At 44.2% G+C, this 25614-nt stretch overlaps 1 protein-coding gene across 5 annotated transcripts in view; it reads right to left on the bottom strand.

The window, feature by feature from the left end:
- The window catches only part of ZSWIM7 (zinc finger SWIM-type containing 7), a 143801-nt gene that overhangs the window by 104318 nt on the left and 13869 nt on the right, over positions 1-25614 (bottom strand). For all 5 annotated transcript variants that reach the window (XR_011358903.1, XM_069945963.1, XM_069945962.1 and 2 more), the window contains exons 3-4: positions 17833-17854; positions 11029-11131 (exon numbers count right to left, since the gene is read on the bottom strand). Coding sequence is in view for 4 of the 5 variants with exons in the window: in XM_069945963.1 (XP_069802064.1) it covers positions 11029-11131; positions 17833-17854 (125 nt within the window). In the remaining variant the exon portion in view is untranslated. The remainder of the gene's footprint in view (positions 1-11028; positions 11132-17832; positions 17855-25614) is intronic.

Raw genomic sequence — 25614 nt, 5'->3', positions numbered from 1 at the left:
ATGATGTGGTACCAAATCATTACGAGTCCACATCTTAAAATTCCTGTGGGGATCGGATCCAGCTCTGTTACTAGCAGTGCCGGAGGTGCCAGCGATGTGTGTAGCGTTCCAGATCTTTATATAGCAGCACCGTAAAAAAGGTGCAGGAAAAGGACTACTCCTTCCAGTGTTCTTTACTAATGGTGGTTGCAGGTATGTCAGGTGTAAAGCAGCAGATGCCCCTATGTCTCTGACAGGAATACTGGACATTGGCACACTAGTAGTGCTGAGTAAACTTTCGGGTTTGGCAATGTTCTCTGAACCAGAACAATTGGCATCTGACTTCAGGTGCCTGGAGAAGTTGCATGCCGCCCTAGGGCTGCCAGGGAAACATGGATACAGCCTATGGCCATGTTCACAAGGCATAAGACACTGGCCGTTCTGTGACCTGGCTGGGTCACAGAATGGCCGGTGTCAGAGAAGGCCGGATGATCTTCATTTTTGATGAATTGGGATGCAGGTGCATCCGCATCCCAATTCACAGCTGCATACAATGGAGCGTGCGGCCGAAGTGAACTGACATGTCTGTGCGGCCGCTATTCAATGAATAGCAGCCGCAGAAAACTGACATGTCCGTTTTTCCTGTGGCCGGATGGCATCCCGGCCGGAGCGTATCCTATGTGTATACGTTCTGGCCGGCATTCCATTCATTCTAATGCAACCTATGTTTTGCATAAATCATGGCCGTTGTTGCAAATTGCAGGAACGGCTGTGATTTATGTAAAACATATGTTGTGTGAGTGTGAACATGGCCTATAACTATTTACATTGTTTAATTGGAACCCCGGACCGATCTCTGAGAGAGGTCAGTGTCGATAACTACATGTGCAAGGGGACGACATGAAACATAACTGACAACAATCATACGGACGATAGTTACTGAGGGTGTACAAGCACCTCTACCCCTGCATCTCTCTGGATGCAGATTTTCACTATCAATGCTTTAGAGTTAGCAATGATTTTGGTCTTGGATTTGCCCCATTTAGACAATAGGAGAAATTTATCAAACTGGTGTAAAGTAGAATTGGCTCAGTTGCCCCTAGCAACCAATCAGATTCCACCTTTCATGTTCCAAAGAGTTTGCGAGGAATGAAAGGTGGAATCTGATTGGTTGCTAGGGGCAACTGAGCCAGTTTCACTTTACACCATGTTTGATAAATCTCCCCCAATGTCTCCCAAACGAAACACAGGAGAACTGAGGGACTTTTTCTCTTGGCTCTATGTTAGCTGCTGCCGAGTAGTGAGTAACACTGTCGGAATCTTTTTGGCTACAGAACACACATTACTCACATTACTCAGTAGCCTCAGCTAAAAGAAAAAAGATCACTAGAAAAGCACTGGAAAAATTGGGGTGGCCTTTTTTTTTTGCCAACTTGGCAAAAGACATACGAATAAGAGATTCTATTTATTTTGGGTAAAACTGTTCTCCGAGTAAAGAACATGGAGTCATAGAGGTGGCATATTCGCTAAAAGAATAATCTTCAAATATCTCAACTTTTTCATACGTTCAGCTAGTATATTCCATACAGTGAGTAATGTGGGGAGGATAAAAGAGATTGCGCTCAAAAGGTCATGAAACACAGAATTTATGCCTTATTCATACGTTCTGTAATTGTGTCTGCAATAAAAACCTATATTTTATTTCCATCGGGGGGATTGAATCAAAGAAAGACCTGCTGGTGGTTTCTAGACAGGTGAGTTACCCCTAGACCACAGCTTTAACACATTTGGGTTCAGAGATGCAACTATATTTGATTGTTTCTTTCAGACATAACCTGCCTACAGAGGACTGATTTGCAATCAGAAACACTGGCTGACAGCGGAGCGAGCAGGAGGCCGGGCAGCATCGATTATTCATGAAGAGGAGGGAGGGGTGAGGTGTTCCAGAGTGCGGCACAAACACTGAGTCACAACTCCTCCTTTACTCTTCATTACAGTAGGAGAGGTGAGATTGTGCATAATCCACTTCACGGACAAATTACCAAAAGTCACCATGCTCACTAGGGGATTGCCAGCTACAGCACACTGTCAGCACCTCAGGAAGGGCCTGGGAGCTGACAGATTCCCTTTAAGTAATTACTAGAGATGAGCGAACCTCGAGCATGCCCGAGTCCATCCAAACCCGAACTTTCGGCATTTGATTAGCGGTGGCTGCTGAAGTTGGATAAAGCCCTAAGGCTATGTGGAAAACATGGATATAGTCATTGGCTGTATCCATGTTTCTCAGACAACCTTAGAGCTTTATCCAAGTTCAGCAGCCCCCGCTAATCAAATGCCAATCGTTTGGGTTCGGATGGACTTGAACCCGAACCCGGTTCGCTCATCTCTAGTAATTACCCATCGAATTCGATTGGGCTCTTCACACCATCAGGAGGTTCCGCTATTCTTTACGGATTGCAACCTTTTGGCATCTGTATCATCGGCAAAAATCTGGATCTGCAATAGTCAAATTGGTTACATGTTTATGCACTACAGATGCATAATCTGTATTTTTTGGCGTATTGCGAATGTTGACAGCGGAAAGAATATACAGGCCAGAAAAATAACCACTGAACGTGAGCATAAGGCCTTAGGGTTCCGATTTCAGATGGACGGAGATCTGACTTCTCTATCAATTGCCTACTTATCAGGCTTAATATATGGCGACACGTGTTATCACCAAATAACAGAAGGCTTAATAACAGCAAACTAGATTTGCATTTCCAGGGAAATACATAGGGGAGATTTATCAAACATGGTGAAACTGGCTCAGTTGCCTCTAGCAACCAATCAGATTCCATCTTTCATACCTCACAGACTCTTTGGAAAATGAAAGGTGGAATCTGATTGGTTGCTAGGGGCTTTTAAGTGTAAGTGACAGGGGGAGTCACCTGTCACTTACCGATCGGGACCCCCGCAGTGTGACTGAGGGGGTCCCGATTGGTAAAACGGACTGCCGGAGGTCTCTCACCTGCCTCCGTGCGGTCTGATCGGCGATCTGCTGCACTAAGCCTGCACAGGCAGGCTCAATGAGCAGATCGCCGGGAACACTGATCAATGCTATGCCTATGGCATAGCAATGGTCAGTGTAGAAATCCAACTAGTGAATGTAAAAGTCCCCGAAAGGGACTTCAAATGTGTAAAAAAAAAAAAATTCAAAACACTATTACACTACCCTAAAACCCCTCCCCCAATAAAAGTTGAAATCACCCCCCTTTCCCATTATATAAATAAAACACATAAAAATAAATAAATAGATAAACATATAATATACCGTAGCATGCGTAATTGTCCGATCTATTAAAATATAACAAGCGTCTTTGTGATCGGTGAACGGCGTACACGATAAGAGGGAAAAAAGTGCGCAGATTACCAATTTTGTTACATTATATATTAAAAAAAATCAATAAAAAGTGATCAAAACGTCCGATCTTCACAAATATGGTATTAATAAAAACTAGAGATCATGGCGGAAAAAATGACACCCCCAAAAAAAAGGATTTCATAAAAAAATACATATATAACATTACAGAATCTGTGTAACCTGCATATGGTTGTGCTCGGACTGACCTATAGAATAATAGTATCATGTCACTGTTACCATATAGTGCATTACGTAGACACAGGAACCCCCCAAACGTTACCATATTGCATTCTTTTTTACGATTTCACCTATTTATAGCTTCATAAATAATATATTTGGGGTTCCATCATACATGTTATGGTAAAAAGAATGACGCCATTACAAAGTACAACTATTCCTGTAAAAAACAAGCCCTTACATGGCCTGTAGATAGAAAACTGAGAGTGCTAGAGCTCTTAGAAGGGGAGGAGGGAAAAACGAAAACACTAAGATCAAAATTTGCGTGGTCCACTGGGTCATTTTGGGCCTGGTCCTCAAAGGGTTAAGAAAAACTTTAACCCTGGGAACCGTCCCTTTAAGAGCGACATGGGACCCGTCCCTTTAAGAGCAAAATGGGTCCGATCCCTTTAAGAGCGACCTGGGTCCCTTTAAGAGCGACTTGGGTCCCGTCTCTTTAAAAGCGACATGGGTCGCTTTAAGAGTGACTTGGGTCCCTTTAAGAGCGATATGGGTCCTGTCCCTTTAAGAGCTAAATGGATCCCTTTAAGAGCGACATGGGTACTTTTAGGAGCGACTTGGGTCCCTTTAAGAGTGACTTGGGTCCCTTTAAGAGCAACATGGGTGCCTTTAAAAGCGACTTGGGTCCTGTCCCTTTGAGAGCGACATGGGTCCTGTCCCTTAAAGAGTGACTTAGGCCCCTTTAAGAGTGACTTGGCTCCCTTTAACCCCTAAGCGACCGGCGCACGTATTTTAATGGCAGCCACTAATAGGCTTTATTCCGATGCTTACGCCTTTTAACGGCGGACGCATCGGAATAAACTACTGCCCGGTGGCGGCAGCAGATCGGGGGATCAGCGGTCAGTGTGACAGCTGACTCCCCCCTGAAACTGCCCGGAGTGGAAGATTCTCCGTTCCGGGCAGTTTAACCCGTTAAATGCCGCTGTCAAAGCATGACAACTGCATCTAACGGGTTTCGGTGGGTCCCGGTGGGCGCCGGGGTCATACTCATGTAACCGCGATGTCCCGCGGTGCCGTCCAGTCCCCCGATGTCTCCATGGTAACTCTGGGGGCCTAATGAAGGCCCCCGGGCTTACCATGGATATGCCATCCTGCTGACAGGGGTGGCTGTGGCTATTGCCTGTCAGCAGGATGGTCACATGATACAATACACTGTACTGCAGAAGCAGTGCAGTGTATTGTATAAGTGATCAAAGTGTTACACTAGTGTATAGTAATTTACACTAGTGTAAAAGTAAAAAAAAAAGTGCACCAATCACAATCCCCCACCAGCTCCCCCCCCCATAATAAAAATGCATTACATTCCCCATACACTATAAAACGTTACATAAAACTGATCAAAAACACAAATCCTATAGATATTTGGTATCGCTACGTCCGTAACGACCCAATCTATAAAACTATATCAATAATTATGCTGCACGACACATGCTGTAAAAAAATAAATAAAAAAACAGTACCAGAATAGCTGTATTTTATGAATCCACTTTAGAAAATACGTCATAAAAGAGATCAAAAAGTCATATACACATAAAACTTGGTATCAATAGAAACTACAGATCTTCCCGCAAAAAAAAGCCCAAAACCAGCTCTGTCGCGCAAAAGATAAGAACGCTATGGATCTTGCAATATGGCGACAGTTTTTGTGGGCTTTTGCTAAGAAGATAGTTTCTATTGCGCCAAAGTGGTAATAGTTAAAAAAAAAACTACAGAAAATTGGTATTGCCGTAACCGTAGTGACCCAGAGAATACATGATGTATGCTATTTGTGACCGCCGATACAGATTTTTACGGCGGTCACTGATGGGCTCTATTCTGCTGCCATCAGCTCTTTATGGCGATGGCGCAGAATAGTGCAGCAGCGCAGTAAGGCCCACCACAGCCCCCTCCTCTCAGCTATTGGAGGTCGCTGAGAAGTTGGGGCAGTTCACCCAAAAATTTTTGCCCCCCCCCCCCCCGGTAGCCGCTGGCATGTATGCTCACAGAAGATGATCGATGTCCAGCGGCGTAGCTCCGTTCCAGTCCCGCGGTGCCGTTCAAATCCAGCGTGCGCTCACTTCTGCCAGCACGCTGTGAGTCCTCTACTCTGAGCTGTCATTATAGGCCGGAAGTCACACGCTTCCATGCATTCTCTATGGAAGCGCGTGACTTCTGGCGTTCAAATTACAAGGGAGAGAAGAGGCGTCACAGCGCCGGCAGAAGTGAGCGCACGCCAGATTTGAACGGCACCGCGGGACGGGAACGGAGCTATGCCGCTGGACATCGATCATCTTCGGTGAGTATACATGACAGTGGCTGCTGCTTCTTTAATTCCTTAGGGTACGAACACACTTGCCGTATTTGCAGCGAGTTTGTCCGCAGCCCTGCCACAGCGCACTGATTGGCTGAGCAGGCCGTGAAGACGTCAGGAGCCCCGAAGCAAGCCGGAGGAAGCCGGGATCAGGTGACGTATAGTCTCTGGTGGCCGGGGGGTTAACGGGGCGGGCAGCAGACAAACTCGCAGAAGGGATGTACATCCCTGCCGCAAATTTGTCTGCCATTGAATACACAGGGCCGGGATCCGCAGCGAGTCTTGCTGCGAATACGTAGCTAGAAACTTGCTGTGGATACAGCAAGTGTGTTTGTAGCCTTAAAAAAAGATCAATCTCTCATTCTCTCCACCACCAGAGGTGGCGGAGAGCATGGGGCAATGATCGGGGACTAGCCGATGTGGTCCTGGTACAAGTGATCAGCGGTATATACTATATGACACTGATCACTTGTTCCAAATGCTGCCGGCAATTTTTATCCCGTCACCATAAATCATTGGTGACGGGATAAAAAGTCAAGTGCCCCGGATTACCTGTAACCACCCCGCATTACCTGTAACCACCCCGGATTACTTGTAACCACCCCGCATTACCTGTAACCACCCCGCATTACCTGTAACCACCCCGGATTACCTGTAACCACCCCGCATTACCTGTAACCACCCCGGATTACCTGTAACCACCCCGCATTACCTGTAACCACCCCGCATTACCTGTAACCACCCCGCATTACCTGTAACCACCACGCATTACCTGTAACCACCCCAGATTATTCATGACCACTCCAGTTTACCTGTAACTGCTCAGATTACCCGTAACCACCCCAGATTGCCACAGGCTCCCCATAACCACTACACATTGCCCCAGGTTGCCCGTAACCACCCCAGATTGCCCGTAACCACCTCCACATTGCCCATCACCACCCCAGTTTGCCTGTGACCCACCCCCCAGATTGCCCGTCACCACCCCAGATAGCCAGTAAACACCCCCAGATTGTCCCTTACTACCCCAGACAGCCAGTAAACACCCCCAGATAGCCAGTAAACACCCCTAGATAGCCAGTAACCACCCCAGATAGCCAGTAACCACCCCAGATAGCCAGTAAACACCCCCAGATTGCCCATAAACACCCCCAGATTGCCACAGACTGCCTGTGCCACCCCAGATTGCTCGTCACCACCCCAGATTGCCCGTCACCACCCCAGATAGCAAGTAAACACTCCCAGGTTGCCTATCACCACCCCAGATTACCTGTAATCTCATTAAAAAAAAATTTTTTTAGCAACTACGCTATTCTAATAACCGATACTAGCTGCAGTTTTGGTTTATGCCCACATATGGGGTACCATTGTACTCAGGAGAACCTGGGTTACAGATTTTGGGGTGCCTTTTCTCTCCTGTTCCTTGTAATATTGAGAAATTTCAAACTAAACAAACACATTATTGGAAAAATTCTAGTTTTTCATTTTTACTGTCTAATTTTGAATACTTTCCTCTAATACCTGTGGGGTCAAAATGCTCACTGCACCCCAAGAAGTATTCTTTGAGGGGTGTACTTTCCAAAATGGGGTGACGTTTGGGGGGGGGGGGTTCACTTCGCTGGCACTACAGGGGCTCTGCAAACGCACCTGGTGCCACTGTGTGCCCATACAGTAGTTTACGCCCACATATGGGGTACCATTGTACTTAGGAGAACCCGCGTTACAAATTTTGGGGTGCTTTTTCTCTCCTGTTACTTGTGAAAATGAGATACTTTAATCTGAACGAACATATTATTTGAAAGTTTCTATTTTCCATTTTTTTCCAGCCTAATTGTGAATACTTTCCTCCAGCCCCTGTAGGGTTAAAACGCTCATTATACCCCTAGATTCATTCTTTAACGTGTCTACTTTCTAAAATGGGGTCACTTATGGGGGTTTCCAGTATACAAGCCTCCTAAATCATCTTAAAAAAAGAACTGGTCCCTAAAAAAAAAAAACAGTTTTGGAAATTTCATGAAAACGTAATAATTTGCTGATACATTTCTAAGCCCCGTAACACCCAAGAAAAGTAAAATATGTGTACGAAAAGAAGCCAGAATAAAGAGGACATATTGGTAATGTGACCTAGTAACTAATTTATGTAATACGACTTTCTTTTTTTACAAGCAGAGAATTTCAAGGTTTGTAAAGTGCAAATTTTTCATGATATTTTTATGTTTTTAACAAAAAACACACAAGATAGTGACCAAATTTTGCCACTAACACAAAGTGAGATATGTGACGAAAAAAACTATCTCAGAATCGCTAGCATACATTAAAGCATCACTAAGCTATAAGCGCATAAAGTGAGACAGGTCAAATTTTGAAAAATGAGCCTGGTCTTTTAGGTGCAAATAGGCTTGGTCTTGAAGGGGTTAAGGCCCAAATAGGCTTGGTCCCTAAGGTGTTAAGAGCGACTTGGGTCCCTTAAAGAGCGACTTGGGTCCCTTAAAGAGCGACTTGGATCCCTTAAAGAGCGGGAGGAGGAAAGAAAGAAAGAAAGAAAGAAAGAAAGAAAGAAAGAAAGAAAGAAAGAAAGAAAGAAAGAAAGAAAGAAAGAAAGAAAGAAAGAAAGAAAGAAAGAAAGAAAGAAAGAAAGAAAGAAAGAAAGAAAGAAAGAAAGAAAGAAAGAAAGAAAGAAAGAAAGAAAGAAAGAAAGAAAGAAAGAAAGAAAGAAAGAAAGAAAGAAAGAAAGAAGAAAAAATAAGGAAGAAGAAGAAGAATATAGGGCTTTTTCAAGCACTATAATAATGTAGCTATAAATACATGGCTTTGGTTTTCATTTTACAGTATCTATAGGATGCACTGCTAAATGCATGTCACTGAGTACACTGTCACCCACTACATGCACTCAAAGGGAATGGGATGGAGGAGTCCATCTTGTCACATGCACACAAGGTCACATGAACCTTTTCAGGACTTCTTAGTGACTGAGTGGGCTCACATGAGCTTTTCTTCCTCTCAGGATGAATGAGAAACTAGCAATGCCAGAAGACTTCTAGGCCACCAAGAGATTCCTTTGTATCAAGAAAAACAAACAAACAAAAAAAAACTGCACACATACACAGGAGAAGGTTTTGGGAATCCATATAATTGATAACAGAAGAAGGAAGCATTTTTGTCTGATAAGATATATAAAAGGCTTCTTATATTTGCTTGTACTATTGATCTATGCAAATCTTGTTGATATTATAGTACATAAGTATGGCCATTATTTGGCCTAAAAATGACTAATTACAAAAAGAAAAAAACTGTGTGTGAACATAGCCTAAAACCAGCATAAACTATGTTCACACAGTCAAAATGAAGTTTGCTTTTATTTATTATTTTATAAAAACGGACGTTTATCGGATAATAATGTCCGTTGTTATAAAGTAACGGCTGTTATTTGTAGTTAAATGACGGTCGCCCATTAAAAACGTTTGTTATTTTGACCATGTGTGAACATAGCCATAGTCTGCACCACTATCCACAGCATGAAATCCACATCTACAATTTAAGGGTCGCTTCACACGTACCGGACCGGATATGTACACATGCGAAATCTGCTGCAAATCCTGGTAGTGTTAAATTCAATCGGGTTACAGACCCGCAGCCCGAATTTTCATTCCGCTGCCAGTATGTAACCCGGCCCCTTTAACCCCCGCAACATACATTACCTGCTCGGTGTCGTAGCTGCATGTGAGGCTCCCGGCTCCGGTCTGTCCCGCTCAGCCAATCAGTGACTGTGGCGCACTAATTGGCTGAGCGGGACCGGTGGGAGCCGGGAGCCTCACATGCAGCTGTGGTGCCAAGCAGGTAATGTATACTGTGGGCGGGGGGGGGGGTTAAAGGGTCCGGGTTACATACTGGCAGCGGAATGACAATAGAGACCAAAATAAACTCCATAAGCATTGTGCACTATATAAGCATTGTGCAGTATATACTGAGATATAATTCTGGGGCCCTGTAAACTGGGTTTCCACATTCTGTGCTAGCAGCAGGGTTGCTATACATGTATGATAATCCTATAGAAAACCTGGGGACTTTCCATGGAAATCTATAGCAGAAGGTTTCTTGAGGACATATACTATGAAATGTCTATGAATGCTAATACACTCATTATGTGTGACTACCCCGGACTCAACCACCTGAAGAGGACCCTTAGGCGTGCCGCACTTGTCCGCACAGAACTAAAAAAAATTAGATTATTCTAATTTTGCTCATGGATTTACGAACGTGTGTCCGTCATGTCTGTATCCCAAGCGGCTCCAAAGAGGGAGGGCGGAAAACCTTATGATGAAATACAACGTTCCTACATATTAAATGCCATGTGTTATACATAGAGCAGATGTTCTGCAGTTAGATAATGCTAATGTAGAGGTGAATATGGAAAGATGGAAATAAAAGACATGAATGTTACTATGTACAGCAGTCTGCCTGGTGCAGGGAATGGACACTTCAGCTAAAACGTGTGTATGTCACCAGCATCATACCATACAGACATGAGGGGACTGATGCTGTACACGGCTGTAATCCGTTTCCTAATATGAATGTCTGTTTAAAGGGGAACTCCAGCGAAAATATATTTCTTACAGATCAGCTGGTTTCAGAAAGTTATATAGATTTGTAATGTACTTAATTTAAAAATCTCGTCTTCCAGTACTTACTTTACTGTATGTACTGTACATTATGTCCTGCCTGCAGGAAGTGGTGTATTCTTTTCAGCCTGACACAGTGCTCTCTGCTGCCACCTCTGTCCATGTCAGGAACTGTCCAGAGCAGTAGCAAATCCCCATAGAAAACCTCGCCTGCTCTGGACAGTTCCTGACATGGACAGAGGTGGCAGCAGAGAGCACTGTGTCAGACTGGGAAAGAATACACCACTTTAAAGAGGGGAACACTCTGGAACAACCCCGGTGCACCACACAGGCTCATTTCCCATTGTAAGATCAGATCTTGAAGCCGGCCAAGGAATGGGGCGCGCTACTGCGCTGTTTACCCACTTTTACTAGTGATCCCATTAGATCTTAGGACTGAGACCCACAGCCATCTAACTACCACTTCACAAGCATCTCTATAGGAAGATAATAAATATTACCTGGAAAGTGCTCCGTCCACTGGGACTGGTGACATATGTAACAGAACGCTGATCCACTAAATCCAAAGCGTAGAGGGCTGTGGGCCCGAAGATGAATTTCAACCTAAAAAAACAAAACACAATACTATGAAATATAATAAAACACCTATCATACACATGTTGTATGTCAGGTACATGACTGTTACATAACAAGTTATGTGTGGCGTATTGAAGGCCTTTGTATGATATATCAAGAGCTTAGTTGGTGGCAACCTACTAACATTACTATGACTGACACTCTCCTTACCAGGACTGCAGGCATCTAAGCGACACAAAACTTTTTATTTTGAAAGCCTGTGTGGGTACAAGGCCAGAGGGACACCAATCATTGTTATATCCTATCCACAAGATAGGGGATAAAGGGGTACTCCAGCGAAAATCTTTTTCTTTCAATTCAACTTTCTGAACGTTATATCGATTTGTAATTTACTTCTATTTAAAAATCTTGAGTCTTCCAGTACTTATGAGCTGCTGTATGTCCTGCAGGAATTGGTGTATTCTCTCTAGCCTGAGCCAGTAGAGGTTTTCTTTGGGGATTTGCTGCTCTGGACGGTTCCTCTTACAGGCAGAGGTGGCAGCAGAGAGCACTGTATCAGACTGGAAACAAAACACCACTTCCTGCAGGACATACAGCAGCTGGAAGACTCGAGATTTGTAAATAGGAGTAAATTACAAATCTATATAACCTTCAGAAACCAGTTAATTTGAGTACCCCTTTAATAGACTTACTGCAAGTCAATAAAGGTTACGAATTTCTATATTTACAGTTTTTATCAGCTTATTATGTCGGCCACCCACAAAGCTGGATTAAATAGTTGCATTATCCAATGAGTTAGAATACGTGCATTATATATATATATATATATATATATATATATATATACACACACACACATACAGATTATAAATAAACCTATTCTGCTATGTAAATTGTGTAACATAACCAGATAATCAGAGGTTTGTAAAATACACAATGGTGGTCTTCCACTTGGACTAATGTAACACTTGATAGTGTAAACCTCTAGGTCCATAAACTGCATTGTACTTCACTCATATGGAATATATGTATGTTTGTGGTTACATAACACAAATCAGTGGGGTTTGGATTATGCAGCTCTGAAAACCAGATGTGTGGGATTTGTTATGCCAGGATATATAAAATAAACATAATTATTTTTATATATATATATATATATATATATATATATATATATATATCTATATAATGTATTATTGTTATATTATAATATATATATATATATATATATATATATATATATATATATATATATATTAAATCTAATATTATAAATATAATATATATATATATATATATATATATATATATATCACTCTGTAAACAATTCACTTGCTTTCTATTTATATTGATTTCTAGGAAAGACGGGCGACCAGATTCCTAGGACTGACTGAGCGATCTGCCTGGTATACAATGAGAGAGGGATAGAGGGATATACAGTCTTGTAGAAAAAAATGGGTAAATCTATGGGATAAGTAACGGATTTCATTTCTGCATACATTGTAGTACTCTGAGCAAGTTAATGGAGTTTAGAGAAATTCTATTTGCTTGCATTTTCCGGATCCACAGTGCAGAATGTGAACGTTTGCATGAGAGTCGCTGTGGGTGGCACCTAAGGCTCTCCGTACATCTATGTCACGGCTTTTATGTAGAACTGATATTACTACGGAGTGTTAGATCCATCATCTGCTGACAGAGATAATAGTACTGCATGAATTAGAGCAGGAAACATTGTTGACAGAATGTGTAATAGAGCCTCTAATGCAAATGTGAACTCTACGTATATTTCAGTCAGTATTGTGGTCCTCATATTGCAACCAAAACCAGGAGTGGATTAAAAACACAGAAGGGATCTGTTCACACAATGTTGAAATTGAGTGGATGGCCGCCATATAACAGTAAATAACGGCCATTATTTCAATATAACAGCCGTTGTTTTAAAATACCAGCAAATATTTGCCATTATATGGCGGCCATCCACTCAATTTCAACATTGTGTGAACAGATCCTTTCTATGTTTTTAATCCACTCCTGGTTTTGGTTGCAATATGAGGACCACAATACTGACTGAAATATACGTAGTGTGAACCCAGCCTTAAAGGGGAACTATCAGCAGGTTAAAAGACTCTAACACCTATGTGTGGAAACTATTGCATCTTGAGACCAAAATTTTATGGAAAACTGGTAATTGGTTCTGAAGCCGACAACATGTCATCCCAAAATGAGAAAACATTTTGCAGGCAATTTGGAGTAGGCTTGAAATTTTAAGGGGTATTCCAATCAAACATAACTTTTGATATGTTGCTGCCCATGGTGAGACTAACAATTCCTTCCATACTTGTTATTATCTATTCAGTCTCCTTCCCTCAGTTCTGAGCTGCTACTTTCTGGTGAAATCACAAAAAACTGCCTGGAAGGAATTGTTAGTCCCACCATGAGCAGCAACATATCAAAAGTTATGTTTGAGCGGAATACAACTTTAGGCTGGGTTCACACTACGTATATTTCAGTCAGTATTGTGGTCCTCATATTGCAACCAAAACCAGAAGTGGACTGAATACACAGAAAGGATCTGTTCACACAATGTTGAAATTGAGTGGATGGCCGCCATTTAATGGCAAATATTTGCTGGTATTTTAAAACAACGGCTGTTATATTGAAATAATGGCCGTTATTTACTGGTATATGGCGGCCATCCACTCAATTTCACCATTGTGTGAACAGAGCCTTTCTGTGTTTTTAATCCACTTCTGGTTTTGGTTGCAATATGAGGACCACAATACTGACTGAAATATACGTAGTGTGAACCCAGCCTTAAGCCGTACTCCAAAAATAAGCCCTGGTTAAAGTCAGCTGACCAGATCACTGACACTGGGTGCTCCGCCTCCACCTGCCCAACACAAGCTGCAGGTGAGGGAGAAGGGGTTAGAAGATGCACAGTAGGGGACACTGAATATAGGAGGACAGAGGGTAGGTAGGCCAACTACAGAGGGGGGAGGAGGTATACAGTATGGGGACTACCTGCAGTGGCGGATTGTATACAGTATGGGGAACCAACTACAGAAAGGTAGGGAGGTATACAGTATGGGAGGACTTACTGCAGAGGGAGAGGGAGGTATACAGTATAGGGGGGGGGGAATGTATACAGTATGGAAGGGGAATGTATACAGTATGGGGGGCTTACTGCAGAGGGGGGGTGTATACAGTATGGGCACTACCTGCAGTGAGGGGATGTATACAGTATGGGCACTACCTGCAGTGGGGGGATGTATACAGTATGGGCACTACCTGCAGAGGGGGGGGGGGGGGTACATAGTATGGAGGAACAACTACAGGGGGAAGAGGGGTATACAGTATGGGCACTACCTGCAGTGGGGGGATGTATACAGTATGGGCACTACCTGCAGTGAGGGGATGTATACAGTATGGGCACTACCTGCAGTGGGGGGATGTATACAGTATGGGCACTACCTGCAGAGGGGGGGGGGGTACATAGTATGGAGGAACAACTACAGGGGGAAGAGGGGTATACAGTATGGGCACTACCTGCAGAGGGGGGTGTATACAGTATAGGGACTACCTGCAGAGGAGGGATGTATACAGTATGGGCACTACCTGCAGAGGGGGGTGTATACAGTATGGGCACTACCTGCAGTGGGGGGATGTATACAGTATGGGCACTACCTGCAGAGGGGGGATGTATACAGTATGGGCACTACCTGCAGAGGGGGGTGTATACAGTATAGGGACTACCTGCAGAGGAGGGATGTATACAGTATGGGCACTACCTGCAGAGGGGGGTGTATACAGTATGGGCACTACCTGCAGAGGGGGGATGTATACAGTATGGGCACTACCTGCAGAGGGGGGATGTATACAGTATGGGCACCCCTGCAGAGGGGGGTTGTACATAGTATGGAGGGACAACTACAGGGGGAGAGCGATATACAGTATGGGCACTACCTGCAGTGGGGGGGTGTATACAGTATGGGGACTACCTGCAGAGGGGGGGTGTATACAGTATAGGGACTACCTGCAGAGGAGGGATGTATACAGTATGGGCACTACCTGCAGGGGGGGGATGTATACAGTATGGGCACTACCTGCAGAGGAGGGATGTATACAGTATGGGCACTACCTGCAGAGGAGGGATGTATACAGTATGGGCACTACCTGCAGAGGAGGGATGTATACAGTATGGGCACTACCTGCAGGGGGGGGATGTATACAGTATGGGCACTACCTGCAGAGGGGGGATGTATACAGTATAGGGACTACCTGCAGAGGAGGGATGTATACAGTATGGGCACTACCTGCAGGGGGGGGATGTATACAGTATGGGCACTACCTGCAGAGGAGGGATGTATACAGTATGGGCACTACCTGCAGAGGAGGGATGTATACAGTATGGGCACTACCTGCAGGGGGGGATGTATACAGTATGGGCACTACCTGCAGAGGGGGGGGGGGGGTGTACATAGTATGGAGGAACAACTACAGGGGGGAAAGCGGTATACAGTATGGACACTACCTGCAGTGGGGAGGGGGGGGGATGTATACAGAATAGGCACTACCTGCAGAGGGCCGATGTATACAGTATGGGCACTACCTGCAATGGGGGGATGTATACAGTATGGGCACTACCTGCAGAGGGGGGATGTATACAGTATAGGGACTACCTGCAGTGGGGGGATGTATACAGTATGGGCACTACCTGCTGAGGGGGGTGTATACAGTATGGGCACTACCTGCAGTGGGGGGGGGATGTATACAGTATGGGCACTACCTGCAGAGGGGGGGGGGGATGTATACAGTATGGGCACTACCTGCAGAGGGGGGATGTAATGTATGGGGACTACCTGCAGAGGAGGGGGAGGTATACAGTATGGGCACTACCTGCAGAGGAGGGGGAGGTATACAGTATGGGCACTACCTGCAGAGGGGGGGTGTATACAGTATGGGCACTACCTGCAGAGGGGGATGTATACAGTATGGGCACTACCTGCAGAGGGGGGATGTATACAGTATGGGGACTACCTGCAGAAGAGGGGGATGTATACAGTATGGGCACTACCTGCAGAAGAGGGGGATGTATACAGTATGGGCACTACCTGCAGAGGGGGATGTATACAGTATGGGCACTACCTGCAGACGGGCGGTGTATACTGTATGGGCACTACCTGCAGTGGGGGGATGTATACAGTATGGGCACTACCTGCAGAGGGGCGGTGTATACAGTATGGGCACTACCTGCAGAGGGGCGGTGTATACAGTATGGGCACTACCTGCAGTGGGGGGATGTATACAGTATGGGCACTACCTGCAGTGGGAGGATGTATACAGTATGGGCACTACCTGCAGTGGGGGGATGTATACAGTATGGGCACTACCTGCAGTGGGGGGATGTACACAGTATGGGCACTACCTGCAGTGGGGGGGATGTATACAGTATGGGCACTACCTGTAGAGAGGCGGTGTATACAGTATGGGCACTACCTGCCGAGGGCGGATGTATACAGTATGGGCACTACCTGCAGAGGGGGGGTGTATACAGTATGGGCACTACCTGCAGAGGGCGGATGTATACAGTATGGGTACTACCTGCAGAGGGGCGGTGTATACAGTATGGGCACTACCTGCAGAGGGGCGGTGTATACAGTATGGGCACTACCTGCAGAGGGGCGGTGTATACAGTATGGGCACTACCTGCAGAGGGGCGGTGTATACAGTATGGGCACTACCTGCAGAGGGGGGATGTATACAGTATGGGCACTACCTGCAGAGGGCAGATGTATACAGTATGGGCACTACCTGCAGAGGGCGGATGTATACAGTATGGGCACTACCTGCAGTGGGGGGATGTATACAGTGTGGGTACTACCTGCAGAGAGGCGGTGTATACAGTATGGGCACTACCTGCAGAGGGGCGGTGTATACAGTATGGGCACTACCTGCAGAGGGGGGGTGTATACAGTATGGGCACTACCTGCAGAGGGCAGATGTATACAGTATGGGCACTACCTGCAGAGGGCGGATGTATACAGTATGGGCACTACCTGCAGTGGGGGGGATGTATACAGTATGGGTACTACCTGCAGAGGGGCGGTGTATACAGTATGGGCACTACCTGCAGAGGGGCGGTGTATACAGTATGGGCACTACCTGCAGAGGGGGGGGGGGTGTATACAGTATGGGCACTACCTGCAGAGGGCAGATGTATACAGTATGGGCACTACCTGCAGAGGGCGGATGTATACAGTATAGGCACTACCTGCAGAGGGGCGGTGTATACAGTATGGGCACTACCTGCAGAGGGGGGGGGGGGTGTATACAGTATGGGCACTACCTGCAGAGGGGGGGGGGGGGTGTACACAGTATGGAGGAACAACTGCAGGGGGGAAAGTGGTATACAGTATGGCTTAACTAAAGAGAAGCTTACAGTATAACAACAGTGGAACATACAGTATGCCCATACAGCCAATCACAGCGCAGCTTTCAGTTATTCATAAACCCTGGTAAACTGAAAGCTGAGCTGTCATTGGCTGCTATAGGCACACAAGAACACTGTTACCGTAAGACTGGTTGATAAATCTCCCCCAGTATCTAGACATAGGAGCCTTTATTTGATTATTTATTCTGGTTGAAACGTTCTGTTATATCCCCATTTAGGCGGTGTAAATGTACCCAATTCATCTAAATATTAATAAATTTTTTTGCTTAATACTCACCCCAGCAGATGTTCATCAGAAACTAAAAAAAAAAAAAAATATATATATTAATATATGTTAAAATCAACACAAGGAAACACATGCATCAATTCACAGTACGCATATATTGGGGATTTATAGAAAGAACCACAAAGTTTAAGGTCACCGTCACCATAGAAAACTTTTGACACATCATAGAGATATCATAGAGACATGTCAAAAGGGGTTTATAGCGCATTAGAAAAACATGGCCACTTTCTTCCAGAGACAGCACTACTCTTGTCTCTAATTTGGGTGCAGGTTTTGCAATGGACCTGCAGATAAGAGCGGTGCTGTCTCTGGAAGAAAGCCATGTTTTCCTAATGCTGGATAACCCCTTTAACCATGTTCAGGGCTCCAATACACATTTAACGAATTTAAAAGTTTATTTAATATAAATTATTCACATTCCTGCCCTAAGTACGCAATGTATGTTACATTAATATTTTATTGTGGCCCCTTCCGGTTATACTCTGCTCAAGCTGACGTCACGGCTTCATCAAGGGGTAACGGAAACTGGATGGAAAATCTAAATCGAATCTAAATTCACATAAAATTCTACGATGTGACGTTTATCCCAAAAGACTTCCAGCATATTCTTCATATAAGATAGGTGACAAATCTGCGGCCCTTCAACTGTTGCAGAACTACAACCCCCATCATGCCTGGGAAGCCAAAGCTGGTTTGTTTGAAAGGAAATCACTCAATTATTAGACCTTTATGTTATAAACAGGGGAGGACAGTAACCTGTACTTGGCCACCACTTTACTTACCATCAATGCTGAATAATTAAAGTGCATTACACACTCCTATTAAATAGCCCATTTAGGTGTTATGGAAACAGGGGGAAGATACTTTACAATTAATGTTCCTGGCAGGTTAACACACAGATCATCCAGTCTTCAAGTATTTATCAGCTGCTGTATGTCCTGCAGAAAGTGGTGTATTCTTTCCAGTCTGACACAGTGCTCTCTGCTGCCACCTCTGTCCATGTCAGTAACTGGACAGTTCCTGCCATGGACAGACGTGGCAGCAGAGAGCACTGTGTCAGACTGGAAAGAATACACCACTTCCTGCAGGACATACAGCAGCTGATAAGTAGTGGAAGATTTGAGATTTTTTTTTTTAAATAGAAGTAAATTACAAACCTATATAACTTTCTGAAACCAGTTGATTTGAAAGAAAAAGATTTTCGCTGGAGTACCCCTTTAAGGAATTAATAAACATGAAATGTCCTGATGTAACTTTAAACACAGGAATCGGCCAAGTCTTTAGTGCATAAGTTTATACATTGTATTTAGACCCAGGGGTTTTCTTGTCCCCAAGTACGTGAATTCCTGTAACAAAGAAAAGTAGCAAGAATATTCCTGGATGGATGAGATTTCCTCTCTAGCTCCGGGGATGTTCTACAATACAATGCTATTTGCAGGTAACTTTCCTGCCTTTGTCACACCATGCTGTGCTATACTCGGCTCCAGACACAACACTCTATTGAAGGTGGGCAGGGAAAGCCCTGTATTAAGTCACCGCTATGTTTCGGGAAGGAAAAACATCCATCATATTAAACCATAGACGCACCAGGACGTTACTGTACGTCCTGGCGTCGCTAGGGGAGTTCAGAGGGGGGCCGTGCGGGTGCTATATGCAGCGGCTATTAGCGGGCACGGTCCAATCGCCGTGCCTGCTAATTAGGTATTTAGATGCAGCTGTCAAAGTTGACAGCTGCATCTAAATACCTTCTCCCCCCCCCCCCCATCGGTGGTGGTATAGTGGCAGCATCGGCCCTCCGCGGCGCGATCGTGGAGAAACGGTCCTTGCATCTAGTCCGGCCCGGGGACTGCGCAGTAATCCTGGCTCGGTAATCTATTGCTCTTGGCTGCAGCAGCCGAGAGCAATAGAACACAAATTGATAATAATAATGCTTTTATTTTTATAGTGCACACAGATTCCGCAGCACTTTACATAGTTTTTGCCAATTATTGCTCTATGCAGTATTGATCTATGCAGTATATCTATACTGTATCTATTTATCTATACTGCATAGATCTCAATGAGAGATCAGAGCAGTATTACTAGAAGTCCCCCAGGGGGAATAACCCTAACCACAGGGGGAATAACCTTAACCCCAGGGGGGAATAACCCTAACCCCAGGGGGGAATAACCCTAACCCCAGGGGGGAATAACCCTAACCCCAGGGGGGAATAACCCTAACCCCAGGGGGGAATTGTTAAAAAAATTTAAAATAAAAATCCCCTCCCCTAATAAAAGTCTGAATAACCCCCCTTTCCCATTTTATAAATAAAAATACTCCTGATTTCACATGGTAAACGGTGTAAGAGCAAAAAAAAAAAATCCAAAATGCAAAATTGCGCATTTTTGGTCACATCAAATCCAGGAAAATTGTGATAAAAAGCGATCAAAAAGTCGCATATGCGCAATCAAGGTACCGATAGAAAGTACAGATTATGGCGGAAAAAATGACACCTCCCACTCACACCAATAGACCAAATGATAAAAGCGCTCTAAGTGGACAAACACACTTGCCGGATCCGCAGCGAGACCTCTCGCTGCGTATTTGCAGCGAGACTCGCTGCGGATCCCGGCCCTATTGTTTCAATGTTAGACAAAATCGCAGCAGGGATGTACATCCCTGCTGCGAGTTTGTCCCCAGCCCACCCCGTTAACCCCCCGGCCGCCGGAGCGTATACTTTACCTGATCCAGGCTCCGGCTCGCTCCAGTGCCCGCCCACAGTACCCTAAGGCGAATGGCGTAAAACAAACCCCCCTAAATAAAATTGATTTTTGTTTTTCAATTTCACCACACATATATTTCTTTTCTCAACTCCCATCATGCCTGGACAGCCAAAGCTTTAACTGGAGAGCCAAGGTCTCCAAACTGATTTCCACGGCAGAAGAACAAAGGGCCCATTGATACAGATGGAAAACAAACAACTATGACATAAAGCATCGGCTATAGAATACAGAGGCACAAAACTATATTTGTTTTAATGTTCTTGAATTAGCCGGTGGCAGCGGAGAGCCGTGAGATGATGAGATCCTTGAAACGTGAGTAGTTGAATAGATTTTGGTAAGCGTGAACGTATTATTTTCCATTATGACACTGGGAGCGTGGGGCTGGAGTCTGAAGTGGATGGCACTTGTAATGTAAGGACCATAATCACGCCGAGGAGCCCTGCTCTAATATTATACAATATTATACGAGCGTTCACCGGAGAGTCATCCGAGGCCTCTCTGATATTAGAAATAACCTGTTTACGTGTGGTACTCTAACGCTACCGTTATTAAAGTTATTACGCTCATTTTTTGACGTTATTTGAATTTCATAAAATCATATTAGGGGCGTTCGCTGCCTTGTTTCTTCCTTGTATCAGTCATAAATTACTTATGTTATTATCTTTGAAAAAAACAAAAAAACATGAAAATGGCAGAAAGACCACAGGATAAAAATAAATACACCTTAAGGCTGGGTTCACACTACGTATATTTCAGGCAGTATTTGGTCCTCAAGTCAGGTCCTCCTAGCAACCAAAACCAGGAGTGGATTGAAAACACAGAAAGGATCTATTCACACAATGTTGAAATCGAGTGGATGGCCGCCATATAACAGTAAATAACGGCCATTATTTCAATATAACAGCCATTGTTTTAAAATAACAGCAAATATTTGCCATTAAATGGCGGCCATCCACTCAATTACAACATTATGTGAACAGAGCCTTTCTGTGTTTTTAATCCACTCCTTGTTTTGGTTGCTATACAGCCTCAAACATACAGCCTCAAATATACGTAGTGTGAACCCAGCCTAATGGTGCGTTCACACCTACAGGATCTGCAGCTGATTTTCTGCAGCAGATTTCATTTAAATAACTGAACACAGCATCAAATCTGCTGCAGATCTGCTGCAGATCCTGTAGGTGTGAACGCACCCTAAAGGAACCTGTCACCCAGACAATGCTATCTAAGCTATCGCCATCATATTGTAGAACAGTAGGAGCTGAGCAGATTGATATATAACTTTATGGGAAAAGATTCAGTATAACTTGAAACATGTTGATTGAAATCCCTGATCCTTCTGTGAGAAGTGGGAGTCCAGTGGGAGGGGTCACTCAATGGTCTGGAATATTTAGCATTAAAAGATTTTAGATTAAGAGATTTTAAAGCGACTCTGTACCCACAATTTGACCCCTCAAAACCTCACCCTGACCCCCCAAAAATCTGTACCCTCGGATAGCTGCTTTTAATCCAAGATCTGTCCTGGGGTCAGTTCGGCAAGTGATGTAGTTATTGTCCTAAGAAACAACTTTTAAACTGGCAGCCCCATGCCCAACGGCCAGGGCTTAGATTGTGCATGCATTAGGCTGGCACCACCTCTCTATCCTTTCTCCCGCCCTCCTCATCATTAAGAATGCTCCCGGAAGATTGTCTCCTATTCATCAGCTGTGTGAATACTGAACATGGGCTGGATCGTTAAGGCACTCTAGCAATGTTCAGACAGGAGAAAATGTTCCAGTGGCATTCCTAATGATGTAGAGGGCGGGGAGGAGGGACGGAGGGGTGGTGCAAAGTTAGGGCACAGATATTCTAACCCCTGATCGTTGGGTAAGGGGCTGCAAGTTTAAAAGTAGTTTTTAGGACAATAACTGCATCACCTGCCGAACGGACCCCAGGACAGATCTTGGATTAAAAGTAGCTATCTGACGGTACAAGCGGTTTGGGGGGGGGGGGGGGCAGATTGTGGGTACAGAGTCACTTTAATTAAAGGGGTAGTGCGGCGGTAAACAATTATTCACAGAATAACACACATTACAAAGTTATACAACTTTGTAATGAATGTTATGTCTGTGAATGTCCCCCTTCCCGTGTCCCACCACCCCCACCCGTGTACCCGGAAGTGTGGTGCGCTATACATACTGGTCACGTGCCGACTCGTCTCCGATCTTCAGTCAGCGATGTCGTCTTCGGCCGAATCCCTCCGTCCGTCCTGAGTGCCGGCCGCCCTCTGCCGCTACTCAGCCGCGATTGGCTGAGCATAACTGTGCTCAGCCAATCGCGGCTGAGCATCTGATGACGCTGAAAAGGGCGGCCGGCACTCAGGACGGACGGAGGGATTCGGCCCGGCCGCCCGAAGACGACATCGCAAACTGAAGATGGGAGACGAGTCGGCACGTGACAGGTATGTATAGCGCACCACACTTCCGGGTACACGGGTGGGGGTGGTGGGACACGGGGAAGGGGGACATTCACAGACATAACATACATTACAAAGTTGTATAACTTTGTAATGTGTGTTATTCTGTGAATAATTGTTTACCGCCGCACTACCCTTTTAATGAATGACAAGTTTTCCCATAAAGATATATATCAATCTGCCCAGCTCCTCCTGCTCTATAACATGATGCCAATAGCTTAGGTAGCATTTTCATGGTGACTGGTTCCCTCTAACCCCTTACCCCAATATAAGGTTTGAGGAACGTCATGTAAAGCAGGGAGTTCCTGCATAATGACGTTCCACGAACATCATCCTTTTCCTGCCCCCCCCCGCCGTGCATAACGGCGATCAGGCAGCAGGAGGAGCCTCCTCCCACTGCCACGATGGGAGCCGCGCTCCCCCACCCCCAGGGCAGTTAACCATATAGGCGCCTTGGTCCATGGGACTGCAGCGTCTATGGGGAATCTGAAAAGAGATCTGCTCCTTCCGACCGCCACGGAGCCACGGTAGCGATGGCGCGGCTCTGGTGGTTTACAATAGCAACCCAGACGCTGAATTATAACGATCAGGCCCCTGCATTGAGGCAGGGGTCTGATCGTTTGAATGAGCTGCCAGTGTTCTGACAGCTCATTCACTCTGTAATACATTACAGCACTCATCATGTGCTGTAATGTATTATAGAGGTACCTGCAAAAGTTAAAACACACACAAATACATACATAAAATAAATAAATATACATAAATAAATATACAGAACCCCCCCCCCCTTTATAAATGATCCCCTATAAATGAGATACATTTATTTGGTATGGCCGCGTCCGTAATGACCCCATCTATTAACATTACTAATACTGCCCGATTAACGCAGCAAAAAATAAATAAAAAACTAACCAAAATTACTTTTTATAGTTAATCCCACCCCCTAAAAAATATAGATAAAAGCTATCAAAACGTCACATGTACCCAAAAGATGTACCACTAAAAACGTCAGCTTATGCCGCAAAAAAAAAGTCCTCACATAACTCCATTGGCGAAAAAATAAAAATATTACTGCTCTTACAATATGCAAGACACAAACAGTATTTATAGTATAAATGTCATTAACTATAAAAAACCTATATAATATGGATATCACTGTAATCGTACAGACCTGACGGATAACAATAACATGTCATATGTGACGTATAGTAAACGGCGTACAAAAATAAAATGATGATTCGTGCCACCTCATAAAAATTTTTATAAAAAATTATCAGGGTGTCACACGTCCCCCAGAATGGTGCCGATGGAAACGTCAACTTGTCTTACACAAATATTTTGGCACCGCAAGGCCTCTGCAACCTGGTATAATGGCTAAAAAAAAAAACTGAAATAAAAAAAGGCCCCAAAATTCCCCAGGTCTCTGTCATGTCTGAGGTCTGTGGTTGAGTCAGGTGACGCACTGCGGCCACATAGGGGGGATTTATAGAAACATTGGAATAAGGGGAATCAATAGTGAGTTGTATTTCTCAGTTAGAATTTGCTGTGTTAGAGGAAAAAATGGATTAACATAGAATTGCTGAGAAAAAAAATGAACATTTTAAATTTCCCCTTCAACTTCTAAATTTACACAAAACACCTAAAGGGTTAATAAACTTATGAAATGCTATTTTGAATACTTTGAGAGGTGCAGTTTATACAGTGGAGAGATTTATGGGGGTAACTAACATACAGGCCTCACAAATCCACTTCAGAATTGAACTGGTCCCTAATAAAATCAGAATTTGAAATTTTCATGAAAATTTGAAAAATTGCTGGAAAATGTCAAAGTCCTCTAACATCCTAACAGGTAAAAGGACGTTCACCAAATGACGTCACCGCAAAGTAGGCATGTGGTAGATGTTGCAGTAATAATTAGTTCATGTGGTATGACTATTTTTCTCAGAAAAAGAGAATTTTGAATATAAAGAAATGTAAATTTTTCAAATTTTTGCACAAATGTAGTGTTTTTTTTTTTTTTTTTTTTTTTTTTACAAAAAACTACTGAGTGTATCAGCCAAAGTATACAACTAACATAAAGAGGAATATTTAATGAAAAAACAGTCTCAGAAGAACCGTGATACTTTAGTTAAAACCATCGCAGAGTTATCACTACATAAAGAGAGACAGGTCAGATATGGAAAATAGGCCCTGGGCATTAAGGCCAAAACAGGCTGCGGAGGCAAGGGGTTAAAGGGGAACACCAGAGGGGAAAAAAATCTTTTAAATCAACTGGCACCAGAAAGTCTTTTTTCTATTTAAAAAAAAAAATTATCAGCTGCTGTATGTCTTGCAGGAAGTTGTGTATTCTTTCTCTGCTGCCACGTCTGTCTGTGTTAGGAACAACTCATAGAAAACCTCTCCTGCTCTGGACAGTTCCTGACATGGACAGAGGTGGCAGCAGAGAGCACTGTGTCAGACTGGAACTAATACACAACTTCCTGTAGGCAGGACATACAGCAGCTGATAAGTACAGAAAGACTGGACTTTTTTTTATAGAAATAAATAAAAAATTT

Source organism: Dendropsophus ebraccatus, chromosome 11 (genome assembly GCF_027789765.1).
Source record: "Dendropsophus ebraccatus isolate aDenEbr1 chromosome 11, aDenEbr1.pat, whole genome shotgun sequence".
Classification (NCBI taxonomy): domain Eukaryota; kingdom Metazoa; phylum Chordata; class Amphibia; order Anura; family Hylidae; genus Dendropsophus; species Dendropsophus ebraccatus.
Note: the sequence above shows the minus strand (reverse complement) of the source record. Positions and strands in the feature narration are given on the sequence as shown.